The sequence below is a fragment of the Capra hircus genome, chromosome 3, assembly GCF_001704415.2.
Source record: "Capra hircus breed San Clemente chromosome 3, ASM170441v1, whole genome shotgun sequence".
Classification (NCBI taxonomy): Eukaryota; Metazoa; Chordata; class Mammalia; order Artiodactyla; family Bovidae; genus Capra; species Capra hircus.
This window is the reverse complement of record NC_030810.1, coordinates 54,277,178-54,301,875: the sequence shown is the minus strand read 5'-3', so window position 1 is coordinate 54,301,875 and position 24,698 is coordinate 54,277,178. Positions and strand designations below refer to the sequence as shown.

General features: G+C 39.0%; 1 protein-coding gene across 4 annotated transcripts in view; it reads left to right on the top strand.

Annotated features, from left to right (window-relative positions):
* Nucleotides 2,181-24,698, top strand: part of USP33 (ubiquitin specific peptidase 33) — a 63,046-nt gene continuing 40,528 nt past the window's right edge. For 2 of the 4 annotated variants that reach the window (XM_005678224.3, XM_005678223.3), the window contains exons 1-4: nt 5,304-5,327; nt 22,755-22,886; nt 23,091-23,144; nt 23,566-23,628. In XM_005678224.3, the coding sequence (XP_005678281.2) occupies nt 5,322-5,327; nt 22,755-22,886; nt 23,091-23,144; nt 23,566-23,628 (255 nt within the window). In that variant the 5' untranslated portion in view covers nt 5,304-5,321. Of the gene's footprint in view, nt 2,377-5,070; nt 5,328-22,754; nt 22,887-23,090; nt 23,145-23,565; nt 23,629-24,698 lie in introns of those variants that run through there. The other 2 variants (XM_018045640.1, XM_005678225.3) reach the window with 2 other exon arrangements.

Sequence of the window (24,698 nt, the reverse complement as noted above, 5' to 3'; positions counted from 1 at the left end):
TACTTGCTCTTAGTTGCAAAAATGAGAAGGTATTTGTTTTGATGTTCATTCCCTCCCTCTGCCCCTCTCCCGATCCCATTTGGAGAGCCTTCCCTATCTGGCCTGATACATGACTTCAGGGTGTATAGTTCATATAGGCTGGACACAAGTGGCACTTCCAGAGTTCTGTGCCAGAATTAATGTCATTCAGCTGGGTGTCCATTCTATGGAATGTATAATCTCTCCTGTCTGAGAGGGAGTTGATAGATTTCCCAGTGACAGCATCCTTTCTTATAGCCTATCGTTGAGGTATTGTTTGAAAAAGAGTAAGAAATTAAAGATTCTAGATATATAGAGATAAAAGGATAAAGGTAAACCAGGGGTTGGCAGGAAGGGTGGGAATCCATGAAAGTTAAAAGTGGGAGAGCTACTGCATTATCAGTGTGAATTTGCTTCATTTTTAAGGACTGATCCATAGCAAGGACTTGACCTGGTGTCCAAATGAAAGGCAGTTGCCTGTTGTCATCTAGGCAATGAGTCACATCTGCCTTGAAAAGTCACATCATCTGTTTTCCCTTTGTCCTAGAATTCCTGAAGGACAGATAAGTCAAAGAGAAAAGAGGATGTTGGTTATTAAGCAGGTTGGTGGGAAGACTTTGGGTCTGAGCTAAATTTGCTCAAACTCTGCAATACCATAACATCACTGATACATTTTCAACACAGGAACTTTTGGAGCAATGACTTTTGTCTTTGTCTATTTAGTGTCTTAATGATTCATGGAAATATATATATGTATGTACACATTTATATATGAGCCCTTTATTAGTTACATTGATACATATTTCAAATGTTTTCTCCTATTTGCTGACTTAACTCCTTCATCTCTTTATAGTGTCTTTTGATGCAGAGATGACTTTTTAATAGGTGACAATTTTTGCCAGCAGTATTACTTAATAATGGAAACAGTTTCAAACCTCCTTTTTCAAAATGCTCTCTTTATTGCACAAGTTTCTTTCAAAAAGCAGTTCTCACTCATTTTTGAAACACAGCTTTTACTCTAGGGCCATAGGAAAATGTATACGTTAAAAAGTTGTTTTGCTGTTAGCATTGCTAACAACAGCCACTTATCACCAGAAAGGTTCATAAAATTTTAAATGTCTTTTTTCAAATAAACCTATAAAACTCTCCTTTTGTCAGACGGTACTTTGCTACAAGGTATCAGGGAACCAATGGTTTCACGAAATAAAAATTTAACACATTGCTGAGATCTTCCAGCATGTAAACTGCAATATTTTGAAATATGCTGACAGTCAGTTAACCCAGGATAGGTTGTGGTGCAAACTGAGGGCTTGGTGTCAATTCCTACATAAGATGATAGCAAAAATTCATTTCTTTCATTTTTACCATATCAAAGATGCTGAAATAACCTTTGATATAAATTGATAGAATTAGAAGCTCCCATATTCTCTATTTGTTTCTGACAGAGATTGATCATCTTACATAACACTTGAGTACAAGCTCCCATTTTGGAGACCAAAAAGTTAGAGATAAACAGACACGTTGAAATTGACAGTTGGAACAATTAATATTAACTGTTTTATTGTTTGCATATTAATCAATTGAATGGATTTTAACAGGTCCATTAATTATTAATAGAAGGCAGATCTCTTTAAATGCTCTAGTCACTAAGCAGATACTAAGGTTTCAATAAATAATTGATCTGATCTTGATTTTGGCCTAAGTGAAAATGGGAGAGATGAATTTCTACTTTGTAGAAGTGGGAGAAGAAACACAATGACTATCAGAGAGTCTAGGTCCTAAGATGCTGGGAGAAGAAAGAGAGGAAGGAAAAAGTGTTGAATTAAGTAAACTTTCTTTGCCCCTTTAGTGGGCAGCCTAAACGCAAATTCTGTAATGCATCGAGACAGACCTGTTAACGGTCGTAGTATGACTGTACAAGAGGGCGAGGACTCGTGTAGAAACGAAGTGTTTCAAATCCAAAACTGCTCTACAGGTACACGCTCCCCGAGCCGCTAGCTCCTTAGGAAGTCTCAACGGGGACAGCAGCATGGGTCTCCGCACCTGGACCCGGCCGCCGCGGCCACGCCCCAGAGGCGGGGCGGGCTCTCTTCGTAGCCCCGCCCCTCCCCGCCCTCCCGCAACTCCCCAGACGCCTGCGGCGACTGCTGAGACACCGGAAGGAGCGGTAGCTGCTGCGGGAAGTGGCGGGTGCGGGAGGCGGGGAGCCCGCGGGCTAAGCTGCGGAGCTGTTTTCCGGCGCCCAGGACGTGACGCCTCCCGTCTCCTAGGTCAGGAGAAGAAAAGAGGACTTGGTGAAGGTGCGGCCACAGGCCACCGTTGGCCGCGCTGGCGGGGCCCGTGGGGAAGGCCTTGGAGGTGAGCGCGACGCTGCTGGGAGGGGCTCAGGGCCGAAGGGCGCCCGCCTGCAGCCAGGGGCCGATCTGTGTTCTCGCTGCCGCGCACCGGGGCTGTGGCTGCTGTAGCGGCCTCTTTTTCTTGATTCCGGATGGTGGTGAGCGCGCGTGTGGGTAGAAGGCCTAGACCCCTCCAGTGCTTTGCGCTGATGATTGGTGGCCGGCCCGGTAGGGGTCGGCGGAGGACGCGAGTCAGTCGTACATTTGAGGAAGGCTGCCCAGGGGGCGCTTCCCTGGAAGGCAGGAGGGGTGAGGGGAGTCCCTGAGAAGGTCTCCGCTCCTTCCTCGGTCCGCCTTCCAGCTTGCCAGCCCGGCACGGTGGGCGCGGAAGACTGGAAGCCCCGCAGCGCGCTGGCTCCGGGGTTCTGGTTTCGCTTTGCGGCGCAGTTGGGGTGATCGGACCCATTCGTGCAGCCCCAGGGGCTCCGTTATTCTTTGTTGTCAGCGGGAAAACCTAGGCGTCGTCGTCCCTGGAATTTTTCTTCGATGAATATTTAATCCGACTGTTTTCAGAGGTTACGGTAGCCCTTGCGGTCTGTCCATCCGCAGCTTTTGTTTGAGTCAGTTTCCATGGTGTGTGGTTTCCCAGACCTTTACTCTTACATATTTACCCACTATAAAATGCTCTTCTTTTGAATGATTATTAGGTGACTCTGGTGCTTTACACAAGTATTTTTAGGGTTTACGGTTTCATATAATCAATATAAGGCCAGGAAAATTGGGACAGTGGTGACAACACCGGCAGGCGCGTAGGCTCTGAACTGACGCTGAATGTTACCACAAGGATCTCTAGACTTCTTGCTTAATAGATGTATAGAATTGTAGAATTTTTTAGTTTGATCAGATTATTTTTCTTTTAAGGAAAATCTCTTTCAAAATATAATGAGGCTGTCCTAGTTCGTTTCTGGTTGAAGCAAATGTATCATCTGGAAAGGTCTGACCAAAGCAAATAATAAGCTATTTGGTCTGAACATAATATGAATATTGTTAGTGAATTCATGCTGTTAATATAAACATGAGGGAAAATGGGAATCTTATTGAAATGCTAATCTTAAGAAAAAGTATTAGGAATAAATTGTACTACACCAGGGGCTTTATATTACTTTACTTTGGCAGGATTGAAAAAAAATGGACAGTATAAGAAATAGTCCAGAAATAAATTATTTGACCTCTTGCCATATGCAAGAGAGATTGTCTGCTTAACATTGCTTCTTATGGGTTTAGAGCCAGCTTTCACTTTTTTGTCTTTTGTGATTCTTTATAACCTATTTGAAACCAAAAACGTAAATGCATTCAATGGCATTAGATTGTAGTAGATAAATTATTTTAATCGTTTGAAATGCAACGTTGAGGAGATAATTTTAAGGTTTATGTATTGCTGTTGTAATCTTCAGTGACTTTTCAGATATACAATCTTATTTGATCCTCATGCCTGTTCACTGAGTTAGGAATTCCAAGAAGTAAAGCCTTTTCCCACAACAGAGACATTTTAAGATTGTGGAAGGATTAGAATTTCTCTAAAGCCTGAAATAATCTTGCTGAAATAACCTTTGATATAAATTGGAATTCAGCTAGATTTTGGAGCACAGTGAACTGTAACATGTGACAGACTGTGGACTCTTGAAGGAAATGAAGAGCATAAATGGTGAAAGATTTTTGGGGAGAACTATGAAATGTAGTCATGTCTAAAAAATAAAGGGATAAATAGCAGCTTTTTTTAGTGTAGATTTTTTGTTTGACTTTTGGCTGCGCTGGGTCTTAGTTGTGACATGTGGCATCTAGTTGCCTGGCCAGGGATCAGACTCAGGAGCTCGGAGTCTTAACCACTGGACCACGGCGAAGTCCCTCATACAGTTTTTAAACTTTTCAAGTCTGCATGCGATTTCAGGAGCATTTTGATAAGTAGTTGCAAAGAGAATGAGGTGAATATAGTTGGTTTGTCTATAAAAAGCATGAATTTTTTACAATATAGTGTGTGTGTGAGCATGTACGTATCAGGAGAACTAATGCTTAAGAGACAATGCATATGTCAAAATAACTATTCTTTTCAAAAGTTACTTTAGAGCGCCAAGTAGGTCAGTTTCTGTGGGTCTATCACGGAAAGCCCTCTGGAAAATAAAAAGAGTGAAACATGGTTTCAGCCCTTAGAGTCAGGTTTGTAGTCAGGCTTGGGTAATTTTTTATACAACTATGGTAAGGTTGTATATGGTATTATGGTATTATAATCAGGTATTTATGGTATTATAATCATATAATCATGCTATGGTATTATAATCAGGAATTCAGATGAAGAAGACATTACTTGTGATTGAATCTTGATAGAGATGATATTTGACGTGTGCAGGATTTTCAACCGGAGGACATTTCTAACGAACAGATTATCGCGTTCCTGGGAAGGTACAACTTATATTTGAGAATTTGGCTGATAATAAGTTATGGTTTATATAAGCTAGTAGTAAGAGATGAAAAAGACAAATTTCGAAAGCCTTCATTGAAGATGTTTTGTTAGAAGAGGTGTGTGTTTCAGGCTTCCCAGGTGGTGCTAGTGGTAAAAAAAAAAAAAGCCCTGTCAATGCAGAAGACAGAAGAGATGAAGGTTTGATCCCTGGAGGAGGGCACGGCAACCAACTCCAGTATTCTTGCCTGGAAAATCCCGTGGACAGAGGAACCTGGTGGGCTACAGTCCATAGAGTCACAAAGAGTCGGACTCGACTGAAGCGACTTACCACACACACACACAGTATGTGATCCACATGAATGCAGAATGAGCTGTGATTTGGGAGAGGATTGAGACCAAGAGAACACCTGGGCAGCTTTAGGCTAAGCAAGATCTTGATAATGTCACTTTTGTGACTCTTACAGTTCCTCTGAAGTGCTATCTTGAAAGCAGACCTGGATATGATGTGAATGCAGGTGAGATGCCAGGAAGCACAAGGGTAAAGAGTCAGGAAAGGGGAAAAAGCCAGTGATGGGCAACTGGGGGTTTAATCCTGTGGAAATTTTTGTAGAACTGCCTCAGAATTGTCCCAGCAAATGAAAGGTAGCTGGGGAGTTTTTCTACCTATTCCCAGGCCTCACTGATTGAGATTGTCCTTCTGTTGCGTTAGCTAGTGCTGGGCAAGCTCCTGTCTGGCTGGAGAACTTAGAAGCAGAGAAGTGTTGAAGTTGGGAAGCTAGCAGAATACTCTGTGCCAGCTCAAGGTGAGCTGACGGGATGGGGGCCAGATGTCAACAGTTGTCTGTCAATAGGCATTCTCATTAAATAATCCAGATGTGAAATGAAAGCCTCAGTTTAGGTGGAGACCTAGAAGAAATGTGAGATGAGAAGTGATTGATCAGTGGTAAGTGGTAGAATTTGGTAACTGATAGAATACAGAACATGAAGAGGTACTCTAAAAAGGCACTGAGGTTTAAGAGTTAGGTAACGTGTGATTGAGGAGGATTGACAGGCCACTGACATTCAAATTAGTTATTTCAGGAGCATGAAAGAATTACAGGGTGTTGGAGAGTGTTGATAAAGTCGAGTGTAGATGACTATTCATTCAAAAGGGCAAGTAGGGTGGAGAATTGAACAGTGCTGCCACCCGCCCTAGATATATAGTACCTGACCTATACTTGATTAGGCCTTTGTTAAATTAACCTCTAAGTTCCTGGTGCTAGTGCACTCCTGAAATATGTCAATATGGTGAAAATATGGGACTGATTGTGGCATAAAGTAATACAGGTTCCTGCAGTTTTTACCTGTAAAATCCTGAAGGAAGAATTGCTAATGTTTTCAGCAGAGGCATTATTTGGATGAATAAATTTTGATTCTTTTTTAAATAATCAACAGTATTCTGATAAAGACAAAAAATTGACACGATTTCTTAGAATGGTTCTCATTAGAATATGGCGGTTGCCTTTGTTTTTCTATGATTCCTCATGTTCTAAACTAGTTTTAATGTTATATTCTGTTAGTATTCCATAATGTTGATAGTCTGTCAATTTAATTACCTTTCCATCTTGCTCAGAAGTGACTTAAGGTGAAAAGTACCATCAGCTGGTTTTTGCTTCTGTTTAGTTCATTTCAGTCTCTTAGTCGTGTTCGACTCTTTGCGACCCCATGAATTGCAGCACGCCAGGCCTCCCTGTCCATCACCAACTCCTGGAGTTCACTCAAACTCATGTCCATCAAGTCAGTGATGCCATCCAGCCATCTCATTCTCTGTCGTCCCCTTCTCCTCCTGCCCGCAATCCCTCCCAGCCTCAGGGTCCCCTCCAATGAGTCAACTCTTCGCATGAGGTAGCCAAAGTATTGGAGTTTCAGCTTCAGCATCAGTCCTTCCAATGAACACCCAGGACTGATCTCCCTTAGGATGGACAGGTTGTATCTCCTTGCAGTCCAAGGGACTGTCAAGAGTCTTCTCCAGTACCACAGTTCAAAAGCATCAATTCTTCGACGCTCAGCTTTCTTCACAGTCCATCTCTCACATCCATACATGACCACTGGAAAAACCATAGCCTTGATAAGCTCTTATACCCATTCATTTTTGTTCTCCATTTCTCTCTTCCTCTCTCTTCCTCCTCCCCCTAGTGTTTGTCACAATTATTTCAAGTAGTTAAGGCTACAGTTGACTATGCTTTGCCATTATTGGACAGTTTTTTTTTTTCTTTATGGCAAGTGCTGATTAATATTTATACATCTCAACTAAGGAATTTTATTTAAAGCTAGGTGGCTAGATTAGAGCTATGCAGTTTGGGTGATTTACTGTGGCAGTGTTAAGTAAGGTAAGGTTGTAGAACAGATAGATTGCAAGTGGAGAAATCAGGAGATTATATAGTTCTGTTAGTTCAGTCGCTCAGTTGTGTCTGACCCTTTGCGACCCCATGAACCACAGCATGCCAGACCTCCCTGTCTAGCATCAACTCCTGAAGTTTACCCAAACTCATGTCTGTTGAGTTGGTGATGCCATCCAACCATCTCATCCTCTGTCATCCCCTTGTCCTCCTCCCCTGAATCTTTCCCAGCATCAAGGTCTTTTCAAATGATTCAGCTCTTTGCATCAGGTGGCCAAAGTATTGGAGTTTCAGCTTCAACATCATTCCTTCCAATGAACAATGATCATTGGGAACAGTCCTGGGAACACCCAGGACTGATCTCCATTAGGATGGACTGGTTGGATCTCCTTGCAGTCCAAGGAACTCTCAAGAGTCTTCTCCAACACCACAGTTCAAAAGCATCAATTCTTCAGCACTCAGCTTGCTTTATAGTCCAAGTCTCACATCCATACATGACTACTGGAAAAACCATAGCCTTGACTAGATGGACCTTTGCTGACAAAGTAATGTCTCTGCTTTTGAATATGCTGTCTAGGTTGGTCATAACTTTCCTTCCAAGGAGTGTCTTTTAATTTCATGGCTGCAGTCACCATCTGCAGTGATTTTGGAGCCCCAAAACAAAGTCAGCCACTGTTTCCACTGTTTCTCCATCTATTTGCCATGAAGTGACAGGACCAGATGGCATGATCTTCGTTTTCTGAATGTTGAGCTTTAGGCCAGCTTTTTCACTCTCCTCTTTCACTTTCATCAAGAGGCTCTTTAGTTCTTCACTTTTTGTCATAAGGGTGGTGTCCTCTGCCTATCTGAGGTTATTGATATTTCTCCCGGCAATCTTGATTCCAGCTTGTGCTTCTTCCATCCCAGCGTTTCTCATGATGTACTCTGCATATAAGTTAAATAAGCAGGGTGACAATATACAGCCTTGACGTACTCCTTTTCCTATTTGGAACCAGTCTGTTGTTCCATGTCCAGTTCTAACTGTTGCTTCCCGACCTGCATACAGGTTTCTCAAGAGGCAGGTCAGGTGGTCTGGTATTCCCATCTCTCTCAGAATTTTCCAGAGTTTATTGTGATCCACACAGTCAAAGGGGTCAATAAAGCAGAAATAGACATTTCTCTGGAACTCTCTTGCTTTTTCGGTAATCCAGCGGATGTTGGATCATACAGTTCTCTTAGTAGACTTAATAAGCCTGTCATTAATTAGACCGTTAAGAATCAGTGGGACAGATGTGTGTGTGCGCATGTGTGTGCTCAGTCATGTCCAGCTCTTTGCGATCCCAAGGACTGTAGCCTACCAGGCTCCTCTGTCTGTGGAATTTTCTAGGCAGGAACCCACAGGAGTGGGTTGCCGTGTCTCCAGGGGATCTTCCTGACCCAGGGATTGAACTGGTGTCTCTTGCATCTCCTGCTTTGACAGGCGGATTCTTTACCACTCACACCAGGAAGAGGAAAATTAGATTAAAACTGAATTTCTTTTTCTGTTTTATGGTTTGAAGGAAAATTAAGAATGATTAAGAAAAGAGCTATAACACTGTGAGATCTGTGCAAAGATTTTAAAGAGTTTGTGTTTGCTAGAATATTTGTTTAAAGGACAAGAAACAGTTCTTAAAAGTAAGTCCTCAACAGCAGATTTTATAAATTAAAAGTATCCACAAATACTTAGAAGAAATCCAGATCTTTCTGCTTATTATTGTACTCTTTTCACTGATACTTCCATTGTCAGTATTTTTGGCTTGCTTTTGTTGGGGAGCAATTTTCTTCTGTTGTAAATATGGAAAAATTAGCTATAAGCTTATTGCAGTTGAAATCATTTTAAAACCTAATATTTAAAATAGTACAGTTGAAATAATCAGATTAGTTGTAGTAATGAAACAGTTGTGTAGGCTGAAAATGACAGACAAATCAATTTTTCTGTAGTCAGAGAATATTAGAACTGATTTTGGGCCAAATTGCTGTCCTTAGAAACACCTAACGGTTGGGCTTCAATCCTCTGTGTGTAACAATGATGGGGGATATCCTACTTTCCAGGACTTTTTTGGTTGCAGGGTGGTGGCATATGGTGAGGCTTGCAGAATCTTTGATCCCTAGCCAGGGATTGAGCCAAGGCCTAGGAAGTAAAAGTGCTGCGTCCTAATCACTGGACCTCCAGGAACTCCCCTCTAGTCCTCCAGCTTTTGCCTTCTGCTGTCTAACTTTTCTTACTTGTCGTTTATTGAGTGCTTACTGTCACTCTGTTCCAAGTAATTTATATCAATATATGTTAACATATGTGTTATACCCACAACTTCACAAGGTAGACTTTTGTAATGATGTCAGTTTTATGGATAAGGGAACTGAGGAACAGAGAAGTGACTTAACACTTGTCACAAACCTGGGACATAGTGGAGCTTGGATTTGAACCAGGCCTTTAATTAGGCTTGCTTTGACAACTTTACTTTTAGCCATAGTGTTGTCTTATCATGATACAATTTTCACATTATTTAAGACTGTGGAAAGCATTTGTATTCTGTAGCTTTTAGTATTCTTCATAAATAATACATTGGAGATATAATCTACTTAGTACAATAAAACTGGCTACTCTTTTTGTTCTGAAACCTGTTGTTCTGTTGATAAATTGAGCAAGAACTGTACTGTTGTTTCATTCATCTTCTGTAGCATCTAGAATCTAAATACTTGAAACTCTTTTCTGGCCTTACTTTAGACAGTAGACTCTCTGAATCCCAATATAGAATATTACATCCATCCTTGTTAATTTTAGCTCACTTTCCTAAATAAACTTTTTTTGGTAAAATTATTTTTATAATTAGATTTCACTAGCCTGCCTTCTGTGTCCTTATCCATATTTTTGTTAAAAATATTGAAGAGTTCTGCCATCTGCTGTTACAGACTTTATTCTGGATTCATATTAATCTTCTGTGTAGCCAGTAAATTAGCAACTAGTTCTCCTGACATAAATTTTTTTCTCACAGTTTCTTGACTCTGATTCTTTAGAAATAGCTTTACCTTTTAGAATAGACTTGATATTCATTAGCTAAGTTGTGTCCAGTTCTTTGTAACCCCATGGACTACAGCACACCAGGCTTCCCTGTCCTTTACTATCTCCGGTAGTTTGCTCAAACTTGTATCCATTGAGTTGGTGATGCCATCCTACCATCTCATCCTCTGTCACCCCTTCTCCTCCTGCCCTCAGTCTTTCCTAGCCTTGGGGTCTTTTCCAGAGTTGGCTCTTTGCATCAGGTGGCCAAAGTGTTAGAGCTTCAGCTTCACTATCAGTTTTTCCAACGAATATTCAGGGTTGATTCCTTTAGGATTGACTGGATTGATCTCCTTGCTGTCCAAAGGACTCTCAAGAGTATTCTCCAAAGCATCAATTCTTTGGTGCCCAGCCTTCTTTACGGTCCAACTCTTACACTTACGCGGCTACTAGAAAAACAGTAGCTTTGGCTATATGGATCTTAGTCAGCAAAAGGACGTCTCTGCTCTTTAATGTGCTGTCTAGGTTTGTCATGGCTTCCTGGTGGCTCAGATGGTATAGAAGTAACTTGCAGTGCGGGAGACCTGGGTTCAACCCCTGGGTCGGAAAGATTCCCTGGAGGAGAGCACGGCAGCCCCCTCTAGAATTCTTGCCTGGAAAATCCCCACGGACAGAGGAGCCTGGTGGGCTATAGTCCATGAGGTCACAAAGAGTTGGACACGACTGAGTGATTATCTGACACACTACGTTTGTCATACCTTTTCTTCCAAGGAGTAAGTGTCTTTTAATTTTGTGTCTGCGGTCACTGTCCACAGTGATTTTGGAGCCCCCAAAATAAAATCTGCCACTTTTTCCCCATCTGTTTGCTGTGAAGTGATGGGACCTGATGCCATGATCTTGGAATAGGCTAGATAATGGATTATAGGCAGTTTTTCAATATTAAAAGATTCTCCTTAGGTTATCAACTATTAATATGTCTGATATATAACAAATATTGATAACACTGGTCCCTATGCTTTTCCAGTATTAAAATTTGAATATCTACTGTTCTGTTAGTAGGGTGACCAGGTTAGAATTTGGGCCCAGAAACTTGGGGATTGTACTGCTAAAATATCTCCCACCGCCTTAAAAGTAGTATCTTCAGAAGCAGTTTTAAATCTGTGAACGAGCAGCTGAGTCCCTGCCAAAGCTGTACATAGTACAGAATGAATGCTGTCATTTCAGTCTAGATTTTCCAGTTGTTGCTCTTGCCATCTTTATGACTGAGGAGATTTCAGATTGTCTAGATGTGGTAGAAAGAGGGAAAAAGTTGCCTGATAAAGATTGCACATTGAGGTCAAGTTATGGAAAGCTTTAATTCCCACCCAAAGTTTGATTTTTTTTTTTTTCACTCTAGTAGTGACTCCCAACCTTTGATCCACAAGCTTCTAACAGTCTTAGAGTTTTGTGGGTTCTACATCTGTAGACTGAACAAATAGCTTTTTCATGTAGTTATTGTTTTTACTGCTTTCATGTTGCTTGTCTTTTCTAATGTCTAGTTCCTGTCTCCCTTGAACAGACTTTCAGACCAGAATGAAAGCATGCATGCCTTCTTTCTTTTGGTGTACACTTTCAGAGGAAATTGAAGTAGCTGATGACTCCTGTTGTCTTACCCTCCTTTATCTGAATGCCCTACTCTCAATGTTCTTTATCAACAGAAGGAAAAAAGAATGGTTTTGTTACCATAGTGAATTAACTAAGTAAAGCTAAATAACTAGAATATTAAGGGCCTTCTATTTTGATAGTGTTGTCTTTAATTATAGAGAATACTAAATAGCCTTGATACAAATGGTTAGCTTTTTTTTTTACATCTATTAATTCTCATTAAGTTGTTTAAATACCAGAACATTAATTCAGAACAGAGAGAACTAATCTTTCCCTAGTCCCTTTTTCTTCTTTGCTCTGAGGCAACATTCAGAGTATATAACCTTCAAGGCTATATTTTTGTGCTTTTACAGTGGATGTGTACATACAGATAGATACAGTGTACTATTGTTATACATTTTTTTTTGGTTGAACTTTTCTTTTTCTTCTTTTTTTTAATTTAAGTATAGTTAATTTACAATGTTGTATTAGTTTCTGGTATAGAGCAAGGTGATTCTGTTATACATATACATTCTTTTTCATCTTGTTTTCCACGATAGTTTATTACAAGATAATACAGTTCCCTGTACTATACAGTACTATACAGTAGGACCTTGCTTATCTATTTTACATATAGTACTTTGTATCTGCTAATCCCAAATTCCTAATTTATCTCTCTCTGGTGTTTTAAATTTTTACTTCAGTATTTATCATAGAGAATGTAACATTGTGCATCTTCCTTTTTTTCCATTCAACATTATGGCCTTTAGATCTATGAAAAGTGAAAGTGAAATCGCTCGGTCGTGTCCAGCTCTTTGCGACCCCATGGACTGTAGCCTGTGAAGTTCCTCCATCCATGGAATTTTCCAGGCAAGAGTGCTGAAGTGGGTTGCCATTTCCTTCTCCAGGGGATCTTCCTGACCCAGGGATCAAACCTGGATATTCTGCATTGCAAGCAGACACTTTTACTGTCTGAGCCACCAGGAAAGCTCCTTTAGATCTATGCATGTTGATAAATTATCCATCCAGTTCATGATGGATAATAACAAGTTAAACTGGTGTGTAATATTCAATCGTGTATGTATTCATTCTTGTATTGATGGACTTAAAACATTTTACCATCAAAAGTGAGATTTAAAGAAAAAAGTGAGATTACATACTATCTAGAAAGCAATGAGGAGAATATTTCTATCTTATTGGCAAACATTGGTATTTAGAGGAAAATCTTTAATTTAAATACTTTTATTATTAACTAAATAAAGCTAAAGGAATTCAGTACCCATATTTAGGGATTAAGAAAATAAAACAGAAACCAATTAGGACATGGGGATTAAAAATAAAACTGTAATTAATGGAATTGGAAATAGCAAAACAAAAACAGTGGGAAGGATAAATCCCAGAGCTGGTTCTTTACAAGGACTGATGAATTATTAATAGATAAACCTCATATAAGGGGAAAAAAATCAGAGGAGTAAAAATATGCAGTATTAAGAATGAGAAAGGAAACATCATAGATACCCAGATATAGGAGGGATTAATGGAATCATATTCAGACCTTCAGAATATTACATATTATACCATGATGCCAAGGTTGAAAATTGAGATAAGTGGATAATTTTATAGCAAAATATAAATTAGTAGGATTGATCCAAGAAGTGGAAAACTTGAATTTACCAGTTTCCTATCAGGGATTGAGAAGGCCATTGAAAGTTGATCCTTGAACGAAGCAGCATAGCAGATGGTTTCACAGCTGACTTTCATTTAATTTATAAACAACATATAAGTTTTTTAAAAACTCTATTCTGTGTTATCGAAGATGCAAAACTACTCAGTGCATTCTGTGAAGCACGCATACTTTTACCCTGAATAAAAATACTACTTCCCTGGCGGTCCAGTGGTTAGGATTCTGCCCTTCCACTACAGTGTGCACGGGTTCAATTCCTGTTTGGGAACTAAGATCGCACAGGTCCTGCATCTTGGCCAGAAAAGGAAAAAAAAAAAACCTACCAAAAAAGGTCAGTCTTACTTGTTTCTAGAAATGCAAAATTTCTAAATACAATATTAGCTGATAGAATTTAGATATGAAATAACTGACTAATTATACATTTTGACTCAATAGGATATATTGCATCAATGCAAAGATCATTGGTATTAAATTTGTTAATATAATAGATAGTACCAGCAAATGAAACAAAGAATATAGTAAGCCATCAGTAGCTGCTGAAAAGGCATTTCATAGAGTTCATTAAGACCACTTCTAACTAATACAATACTGTAAATCAGCTAAACTGCAGTTTTTAAATAGACCATTTCAAATTTTTTAAATGTAAGCAAATTAAGAATAGAAAGAAATTATAGAAAATACCCTAAATGGCAGAACATTAATATATACAAGGGCCCTGACGTAGATGCTCACATCACCTTTATATTCAGATTGCATTTGGAGATTCTAATAGATGCATTAAAACAATAAAATTAAATAACTGATATTAATATTGGAACATAAGAGGTAAAATTAACAGATTTTCTAGTGTATTTAGAGAGTAGCCAAGGAAGTTGAAATGGAACAGTGAAGGAAGTATGTCAGCTATTCTGTATAGAATATTGTAGTCTCTAAATCGGATTAATATAGTATGGGCATAGACAGATCAGTTAGAAAATATGTATAGAAATATGTGCAGATATAATAAAGGGTAAAGATAATGTTACAATTCAGTAGGAAATGAGTTCAGTTCAGTTGCTCAGTCGTGTCCAACTCTTTGCGACCCCATGGACTGCAGCACACCAGGCCTCCCTGTCCATCACCAACTCCTGGAGTTTACTCAAACTCATGTCCATTGAGTCGGTGATCCATCTCATATCATACTCTGTCCAACCATCTCATCCAGCCATCCAGCCATCTCATTTTCTGTCGTCTCCTTCTCCTCCCGCCTTCAATCTTTCCCAGCATCAGGGTCTTTTCAAATGAGTCAGCCCTTCACATCAGGTGGCCAAAGTATTGGAGTTTCAGCTTAAACATCAGGCCTTCCAGTGAACGCTCAGGACTGATCTTTAGGATGGACTGGTTGGATCTCCTTGCAGCCCAAAGGACTCTCAGAAGTCGTCTCCAACACCACAGTACAAAAGCATCAATTCTTCGGCTCTCTGCTTTCTTTATAGTCCAACTCTCACATCCATACCTGACTACTGGGAAAACCGTAGCCTTGACTAGATGGACCTTTGTTGGCAAAGTAATGTCTCTACTTTTTAATATGCTGTCTAGGTTGGTCATAACTTTCCTTCCAAGGAGCAAGCGTCTTTTAATTTCATGGCTGCAGTCACCATCTGCAGTGATTTAGATTATGTAGTAAATGGCACTGATACAAATGTCTGCCCATCTGGAAGAAAATAAATCTGAGTTCCTGTCTTACAATACCCTCCTGATAGATTAAAGCCTTGCTTAAAAAAATTTAAGGCTATTCTATAGTTTTAGCTCTATAAATTACAGTGAAGGAAACCTTAAGATTAGAAACTCAGAAGCTGTTATAAGAGATGTATCTGGTTTTATTAAAAATTAATACTTTAATGATAAAGCATACCATAAGAAAGTTAATAATCGTTTTGATTGTAAGATAAGCATAGACTAATGGAATAGCATAGAGCCCAGAAATAGTGCGCACATAAGTGATCAATTTTTAAAAAACATTTTCATCTTTATTAAGGTATAATTGACAAAAATTTATATTTTTAAGGTGTATAATGTGGTTTCATATAAATATACATTGTAATTACCACAATCAAGCTATTAGCATTTGTTACTTCACATAGTTAACTTTTTTTTCCCTCGTCAACCCCTACTCCTTCCCCTCTGGCAGCTGCCTGTTCTCTGTTTTTTTTTTTAAATCTGTTTCTGTTTTATTTTTTAGATTACATATACATGTATTTGTCTTTATCATTCTGATTGACCTTACTTGGCATAATACCCTCTAGGTCCATCCATGTAGTCACAAATGCAAGATTTCATTCTTTCTTTTATGGCTGCATAGCATTCAAGTGTGTGTGTGTGTGTGTGTGTGTGTCTCACATATTCTTTATCTGTTCTGTTTATGGACTTTAAGGTTGCTTCCATATTTTGGCTGTTACATTAACATTTTTGGCTGTCAGGTTCTGCCTCTTGTAAAGGTTCCCAGTCAAGAGTGGAGTTTTGGGGCTTCCCCGCTGGTCCAGTGGCTAAGACTCCATGCTTCTAATGCAGGAGACCTGGATTCGATCCCTGGTCAGGGAACTAGATCCCACATGCTGCAACTAAGACCTAGTGCAGCCAAATAAAATACATACATATATATATATAAAAGAGTAGAGGTTTGTTTCCTATGGACCTCCATCTCTTCTGTACTCAAGCCCTAGTTGGCCTTCAGGGCTAGATGTTCTGAGGCGTTTTCCCTTTGCAGAACCCTTGGACTGGAGAGCCCAGTGTGGAGCTCAGATCCTTTACTCCTTAGGGAGAAACTCAGCAGTTGTGATTATTCTCCTTTTTGTGGGTTGCCTGCCCAGGTGTGTGGATCTTGACTATATTGCATCTCTGCTCCTTCTATCCATTTCATGGTTCCTTCTTCATGTCTTTAGGACTGAAAAATCTTTTCTGCTTGCCTTCAGGTCATTCTCATCTGTAGTGGCTCTGTAAATAGTTGTGCTTTTCATGTGCCGGTGAAAGGAGGTGAACTCAAGATCCTATTTCACTATCTTAGTAAAGTATCCCTGGTCAAATGTTTTTTGATGAGTGCCAAGACCATTCAGTGGGGAAAATAACAGTCTTTTCAAGAAAGGGTATTGGGCAAACTTTATATTCAGAAGCAAAAATACAGCATTCTATCTTTACCTTACCCAAACATACAAAAGTTAACTTTAGTGGATCAAAGGCATAAACATAAGAACTCAAAACACTTAGAAGAAAGCATAGAGGGGAAACTTTGTGACATTGGATTTGTCAGTGATTTCTTGGATATGGCACTAAAAGCACAGGTCACAAAAATTAATAGATAAATTGAACTGTATCAAATTAGAAATTATTGTGCATCAAAGGACATAGTCAAGGAAGTGAAAAGGCCACCTTTGGAATGGGTAAAAATATTTGCAAATAATACATCCAGTAAGGAGTTAAATATCCAGAGTATATGAAGGATTCCTACAATTCAACAACAAAAAAGCAAACAATTAGATTTAAAAAATGACTCAGGTACTTGAATAGACATTTCTCAAAAGAAGGTATATAAATAAATGGCTAACAAGCACGTGAAAAGATGCTCAACATTAATAATTATGGAAATGCAAATCAAAACCACAGTGGCGGGACTTCTTTTGTGGTCTAGTGGCTAAGACTCTTGAGCTCCCAATGCAGGGGGCCAGGTTCAATTCCTGGTCAAGGAACTAGATCTCACATGACACATGAGAACTAAAAAGATCTCATGTACCATAACTAAGACCCAGCACAGCCAAGTAAATGAATGAAAAAAAAAAAAAAATATATATATATTTAAAGACTTACAGTGAGATATCACCACAATTGAATATTAATCAACCTGGGAAAGGAAGGATGTTCCTGCCCATGCTATAAAATTGATCAACTTTGAGGACATTATGCTAAGTAAAATAAGCAAGACGCAAAGAAAATACTATATTCCACTTGTGAAATACCCTGACTCATCAAAATTGTAGAGACAGTAAAATGGTGGTTGTCAGTGGTTGGTGGGAGGGAGAGTGGAAAGCTGCTGTGTAATGCTGTAGAGTTTCACTTTGCATTATGAAATGATTTCTGGAGATTGATTGCCCAACAGTGTGAATATACTTAATGCTGCTGAACTGTACATTTAAAAATGATTAGGATAATAAACTTACGTGTTTTTCATAAACTTAATAGACAAATAAGGGAATGACAGAGGCTGAGATGGTTGGATGGCATTACCGACACCAAGGACATGAGTTTGAGCAAGCTCTGGGAGAATAGTGAAGGACAGGGGAGCCTGGAGTGCTGCAATGCATGGGGCTGCAAAGAGTTGGCCACAACTTAGCAGCTGAACAATAACAGACAAATAAGTTTGAAAAAAATGGTTGCAGTATAGAAGACATGATTCCTTTTACAAGAAGAGGTTATCAGCCCAACTGTAGAAAGGGCAAAAGATTTAAAGAACCTTTAAAGAAAATTAATGAATCTAGAAGGCTGTAAAATTCATGAAAAGACACTCAATCTCGTCTCACAGGTTGTCAAGGTAATGCAGATTAAAGAATCTCATGCTCCACTGACTGAGCTAGCCGGTCACATCTGGGCAATGCAAATGAAATACTAGTGAAATATAACAACACACCCATCAAACGACAAAAGTTAAAAAACAACCAGTAATATCTGTTGCTAGTAGAGAAAATGGTGTTGCTGTGCAGAAAATAGTATTCCCTTATGAGTGGAAATATGAGTTGTTACCACATTTTTGGAAAGTAATCTTGCAAACTCTATTTTTATAAACTGGCCCATGTAATACAAATACAAATATAATGGCACACCCATTGCATATACATGGATTTTTAAATGACAGAATATGGAAACAAAGGAAATGTCTATTATTAGAAGATTGATTGAGTGCATGTATCCATGTGTGAATGCATTTCACATATATCCAAGAAAATTTTGACTTGAGATTTTTTAAAATATTATTGAAGAAAATAAAGCATTACCAACATTATGTGTCTCTATCTATATTTGTATATGATTTGTATATTTGTATATGATTTATATGGAAATATATTGAAGCATACATGCAGGTTTTATAGTGCAAATCTGCTGGTGATAAATTCCTTCAGCTTTTGTATGACTAAAGATGTCTTTATTTTGCTTTTGTTTTCAAAAGATGTTTTGCTATGTGTGGAATTCTTAGTTGATGGTGTTGTTTCAGTAAACTCTAAAGATGTTGCTTCTCTGCCTTCTGGCTTATATGTTTCTAGTTTACATTATGGATCTTTTGGGGCTGCTTTTAAGATGTCCTTTCTGTTACCAGTTTTAAGCTACTTGTTTTTGATATGCCATGGTATTATTTGTTCTTGTGTTTTGGGTTGCTTCAATTTGGAGGTTTTTAGTTTTCATCAAATTTAGTCTTTCCCACCTGAATGATGCTCTTGTTTAATTTTCTCAATCTTTATATTTCAATTTGGATAGTTTATTTTACTGTGTCTTAAAGTTCATTATTTTTTTGCCTTGTCTTGTCTGCTCTTAATCTCACATTGTATTTTTTCACATTGGTTTTTTACTTTTTGTTTTTTTAACATTTAGAAAGTTGACTTTGGTCTTGCCCCGCCCCCCTCCAGTCTTTCATGTCTCTTATCATTTGTATCCTTGATTCTATCTGTCTTATTTCTGGATCTCTTTTTTTTCCCTCCCCACTGAGGGTCAGATTTTCCTTCTTTCTGTATCTTAATAGTTTTGTCGGAAGCCAGGCATTTTGATTTTTACCTTGTTAGGTGCTGGTTTTGTTCATTCCTTTAAATGTTCTTCATCTTTGTTCTGGGACACAGTTAATTCTTTTGGAGCAGTTTGACCCAGTAATGCTTGCTTTTGAGCTTTTTGAAGGCAGAACCAAAGTACTCTTTCCTCTAGGGATGATTTTTCCCCTGTACAAAGGCAGTACCCTTCTGAGTACTCTTGTTTTATTCCCTCTGTATTGTGAAATCTTTCAACTCTGGCTATGGAAACACAGACAGACCTGTGGTAGCTTTGAGAATTGTTCTACCTACCCCTTTCCTGTAGTTCTTTCCACTACTTGAAGTGGTTTAGTCATAGGCACGTGCTCATAAGTACCTGGATGAAGGCACAATGGTCGCCCTTTAGGAATCTCCAGAGTTGACTTACTTTCTTTTCGGTTCTTTACTTTCTCTTACTCACCTTGCGTGCATGCTCAGTTGCTTCAGTCATGTCTGACTGTTTGTGACCCCATGGACTGTAACCTGCCAGACTCCTCTGTCTGTGGGATTATGCCAGCAAGAATACTGGAGAGGGTTGCCATTCCCTTCTCCAAAGGATCTTCCTGACCCATGGATTGAACCCATGTCTCCTGAGGCTCCAACATTAGCAGGTAGATTCTTTTTTTTTTGAAGGATATTTGTTTTAGAGAATTTTGTTGTTTTCTGTCAAACCTCAACCTGAATCAGCCATAGGTATATATATATCCCCTCCCTTTTGAACTTCGCTACCTCCCTCCCCATCCCACCACTCTAGGTTGATACAGAGCCCCTGTTTGAGTTTCTTAGCCATACAGCAAACTCCTGTTGGCTATCTATTTTACATATGGTAATGGAAGTTTCCATGTTACTCTTCCCATACATCTCACCCTCTCCTCCCCTCTCCCCATGTCCATAAGTCTGTTCTGTGTCTGTTTCTCCATTGCTGCCTTGTAAGTAAATTCTTCAATACCATTTTCCTAGATTCTCTATATATATGTGTTAGAATATGATATTTATCTTTCTCTTTCTGACTTACTTCACTCTGTATAATAGATTCTGTGTTCATCCACCTCATTAGAACTGACTCAAGGGCTTTCCTTTTTATGGCTGAGTAATATTCCTTTGTGTATATGTACCACAGCTTCTTTATCGATTCATCTGCTGATGGACATCTAGGTTGCTTTCACGTTCTATTGTAAATATGGCAGGCAATTTCTTTACAACAGAGCCACCCGAGAAGCCCATTACTCACCTTATGTATATGTGTGTTAGTTGCTCAGTTGTGTCTGACTCTTTGCGACCCCATGGACTTTAGCCCTCCAGGCTTCTCTGTCCATGGGATTCTCTGGGCAAGAATACTGGAGTAGGTTTCCAGTTCCTTCTCTAATTACTGACCTTGGCCTCCCTGAATTTCCAGCTTTGTCTCTTCAGCTCAGAAAGATCACCAAAGTCTGGTTGGGTTTTCTTCTGCTTGTATTGTAAACTAAAAGTTCTCTCCAGGCAGTAAATTGCAGCAGTTACTTTTTTTTTCTTCTTATAGATGGATCATTGTCCTGCAATGTCTGTTGTCTAGTGTCTGTGTCTGAAAAACCATTATTTTATGTATTTTTAAAATTGATTTCTTAGTTCAGTTCAGTTGCTCAGTTGTGTCCGACTCTTTGTGACCCCATGAACCATAGCACGCCAGGCCTCCCTGTCCATCACCAGCTCCCGGAGTTCACCCAAACCCACGTCGATTGAGTTGGTGATGCCATCCAACCAACTCATCCTCTGTCGTCCCCTTCTCCTCCTGCTCTCAATCTTTCCCAGCATCAAGGTCTTTTCAGATGAGTCAGCTTTTCTCATCAGGTGGCCAAAGTATTGGAGTTTCAGCTTCAACATCAGTCCTACCAATGAACACCCAGGACTAACTCCTTTTAGGTTGACTGACTCCTGGTGCTTGTTACCCCATTACAGTTGGAAATGGGAGTAATTGGCTAAGAGGGAAAAGATAATTCACCCTCACAAGGAGGTGAGAGGTGGGTATGAAACCATTCCCCATACATAAATTAAAAGTGGAAAATATTAGCACTTATTTTAATTTATGTTTTAGGTTTTTTGGCTGTACCGTATAGCAGATGAGATCTTAGTTCCCCAACCAGGGATCCAGAACCATACTCCCTGCCTTAGAAGCTTGGAGTTCTATCCACTTGACTGCCAGGCAAGTCCCAGCAATTATTTCATGCTTTGAAAGCAAGGAGCATGGCTTATTTGATACTTTGTAGTAATATGATATTTAGAAATCATGATTTAATCAACATTAACTTCACTGTTGATTCCTGTTGTATTTTGTAGGTTATAGTGTAATATTGGACTTATTAAAATGATTTGGTTTGATAGAACCTTTTTTAATATATCTACTAAAGCATTCATATTTCAGCACATTTGTGTTTTAAAATAAATGCACACAATTATAAATGTGCTGATATTAACACATTAGTAAACATATTAAACAAAAAAGTTCTACCAAATCAAATTTATAACTGTTTAAGGACTTCCTTGGTAGCTCAGATGATCCTCCTGCAACACAGGAGACGTGGGTTTGACCCCTGGGTCAGAAAGATTCCTGGATAAGAGAAGGTCTACCCACTCTAGTATTCTGGCTTGGAGAGTTCCGTGGACCGTGTAGTCCACTGGGTTGCAAAGAGTCAGACACAACTGAGCAGCTTTCACTTTTGCTTTCAAGCTCTAAGTCTGGTCAAAGTCTCAACCTGGGGTAACTTTGTTGCCTAGAAAATATAATTTTACACTGTGTAGTGACCTTGGTGATTGAAGCTCAGGGTGGTGGTGGGGGGGAGTTCTGGTAGAAGAAGGAATGTTAAGTTATCTTGCAATGTACAGGACACCTCCAGCTACAGATAATTATCTGGCCTAAAGTGTGAGTGGTGCAAGGTGGAGAAACTGATACAGTTATATCTTCCGTGGGGGCTGTTGCTAGTGTGAAAGTGGTTTCCATCTGAATTCTTTTTCTTTTCAATTCCAATTCTAGCCTAAAGGTTAATCTTTTTAAAAGAAAAATAGGGGATGTAAATACTTAAATAACCTGATGTTTTTTCCCTTTCATCTACCTCAAAAACTGAACTTTGAGAAGGGGAAAAAACAGCAAAAGTAGTGGAGAAACAAACTTGCGTTGACTCACAAGTGTCAATTTTAATAACATGATTATTTATTAGTAGGTAAATTTCCAGTGTTGAAATTGAGTTGTGAAAATAACCTCAATGTATTTGAGAATATACAGTTTTGTAGGGTACTACAAAATTCAGTTGTGAAATTCAGTTGTGAGAATAGGTTCAGTGTATTTGAAAATATATACTTTTGTAGGACAAACTTATAAACATGTATGCTTATTTTGCCTTTTATTTTAATAATTTTTCATATATTAGCACTTTTAAAATTAACTTTTCTGGTCAATTTTTCTGTAGGTGTTACCTCATTTGGAAAGCCTTGAGAAACAGGAAAACATTTCTAACAAAATGTCATCTTTTCGAAGTCATTGTCCACATTTGGATTCAGTTGGTGAAATAACTAAAGAAGATTTAATACAAAAATCTCATGTAAGATAGAGGGCTTTTTTCCCTTCCTTTAAAAAGCCATATTCATTTTTCTCTCAACCAAACATGTGGGTTTCTATTTTTTAATAAATTACTACAATATCCTGTGTTCATGAATCCAAATTTTTATGTATGATATTAATGAATGTATGTGTTTGGCCATGTTAATAGAATGGTGATGTTATCTCTACGATCTTCTTCTCACAGGGTTCTTGTCAGGATTGTAAAGTCAGAGGACCAAACCTTTGGGCATGCCTGGAAGTATGTGTGTGTTTCTTCTCAAAAGTTTGATATTATAAAAATTTATATCTGAATAAGGTGAACTAGAAGAATTTTTTGACACAGGATTTCATAAATGAACATACTTTAAAAAGATTGTTATTGATAATAAAAATTAAACTTTAAACTTTGAGTATTAACTTACAATGTTTTTTGCAGAGTTTAATAAATCACTAAAATATTTCACACTTTTTATTAGAGGTGACATATCTTTTAGCTTAAAAGTATTCTGATTATATTCTTTTGTGCCTGGTACCTTTTGGTTAAAATAACTAAGTTTGGAAGTCATTTAATCTTAAAGTTAAAATGTGATCAGAACTTCATTGTAAATGTAATTGTAATGCTTATTATTATAAATTTACATATTATAAAATGCCTTATTTTCCTTTTTATATATTTATAGAATAGGTGTTCATATGTTGGCTGTGGTGAATCACAAGTGGATCATAGCACCATACATTCTCAGGTATGTATATAGAAAAATTTCATGCCAGAGATTTTTAAAATATAGCCTGAGGAAAAAGAAAAACAAATACAACATTATTAATTCAAGTTGTCATTCAAAATTTTGTCCTTTCTTCTTTTTTAATAAACAATGAGTTAAATCTTAGCTTATAAAAAGGTGAGGACAGGAATTGCTGGAAAGGTCAATATTAGGTAATATGAGGTGATAATTAAAAGAGCAGTGATTTAAGAAATGTACCTCTGGGTCCTAAGATGGCGGAGGAATAGGACGGGGAGACCACTTTCTCCCCAATAGATTCATCAAAAGAACATTTAAATGCTGAGTTAATTCCACAAAACAACTGTGAATGCTGGCAGAGAACATCAGGCACCCAGAAAGGCAGCCCATTGTCTTCAAAAGGAGGTAGGAAAAAATATAAAAGACAAAAAAAAGAGACAAAAGAGGTAGGGACGGAGCTCCGTCCTGGGAAGGGAGTCTTAAAAAGAGAGACATTTCCAAACACCAGGAAACACTCTCACTGCTGAGTCTGTGGCGAGCCTTGAAAGCACAGAGGGCAATGTAACAGGGAGGAAAAATAAATAAATAATTAAAACCCGCAGATTACGAGCCCAGTGGTAACTCCCCCAGCGGAAAAGCAGCAAAGACGCCTGTACCCGCCACTAGCAAACGGGGGCTGGGCAGGGAGGCGCAGGCTGCATTTCCTAGAGTAAGGATCTGGCCTGAATGCCCCGAGGGCAATCTGAGCGCACTAACTTGGGCTAGCAAACCAGACTGTGGGATAGCTACCATGCGAAAAGCCCTAAGACACCGCCAGGCCAGCGCACAGAACAAAGGACTGAACAGAACTAGCCGGCTGCAGACCATCCCCCTCCGGTGACAGGCAGCCAGAGCCAGAAGGGGGCAGTCGCAGCCCCAGAGAGACATTATCTACCAAACTGCAAGCAGGCTTCTTTGCTAAGACTTCTTGGGGTTCTGGACGGTCACCATCCGCCTGAGAAGGTGCGCTGGTCGTACATCCGGGAAACTGAGCAGCAGGGACGGGGGAGGTGATAAGTCGCAGCGACCACGCT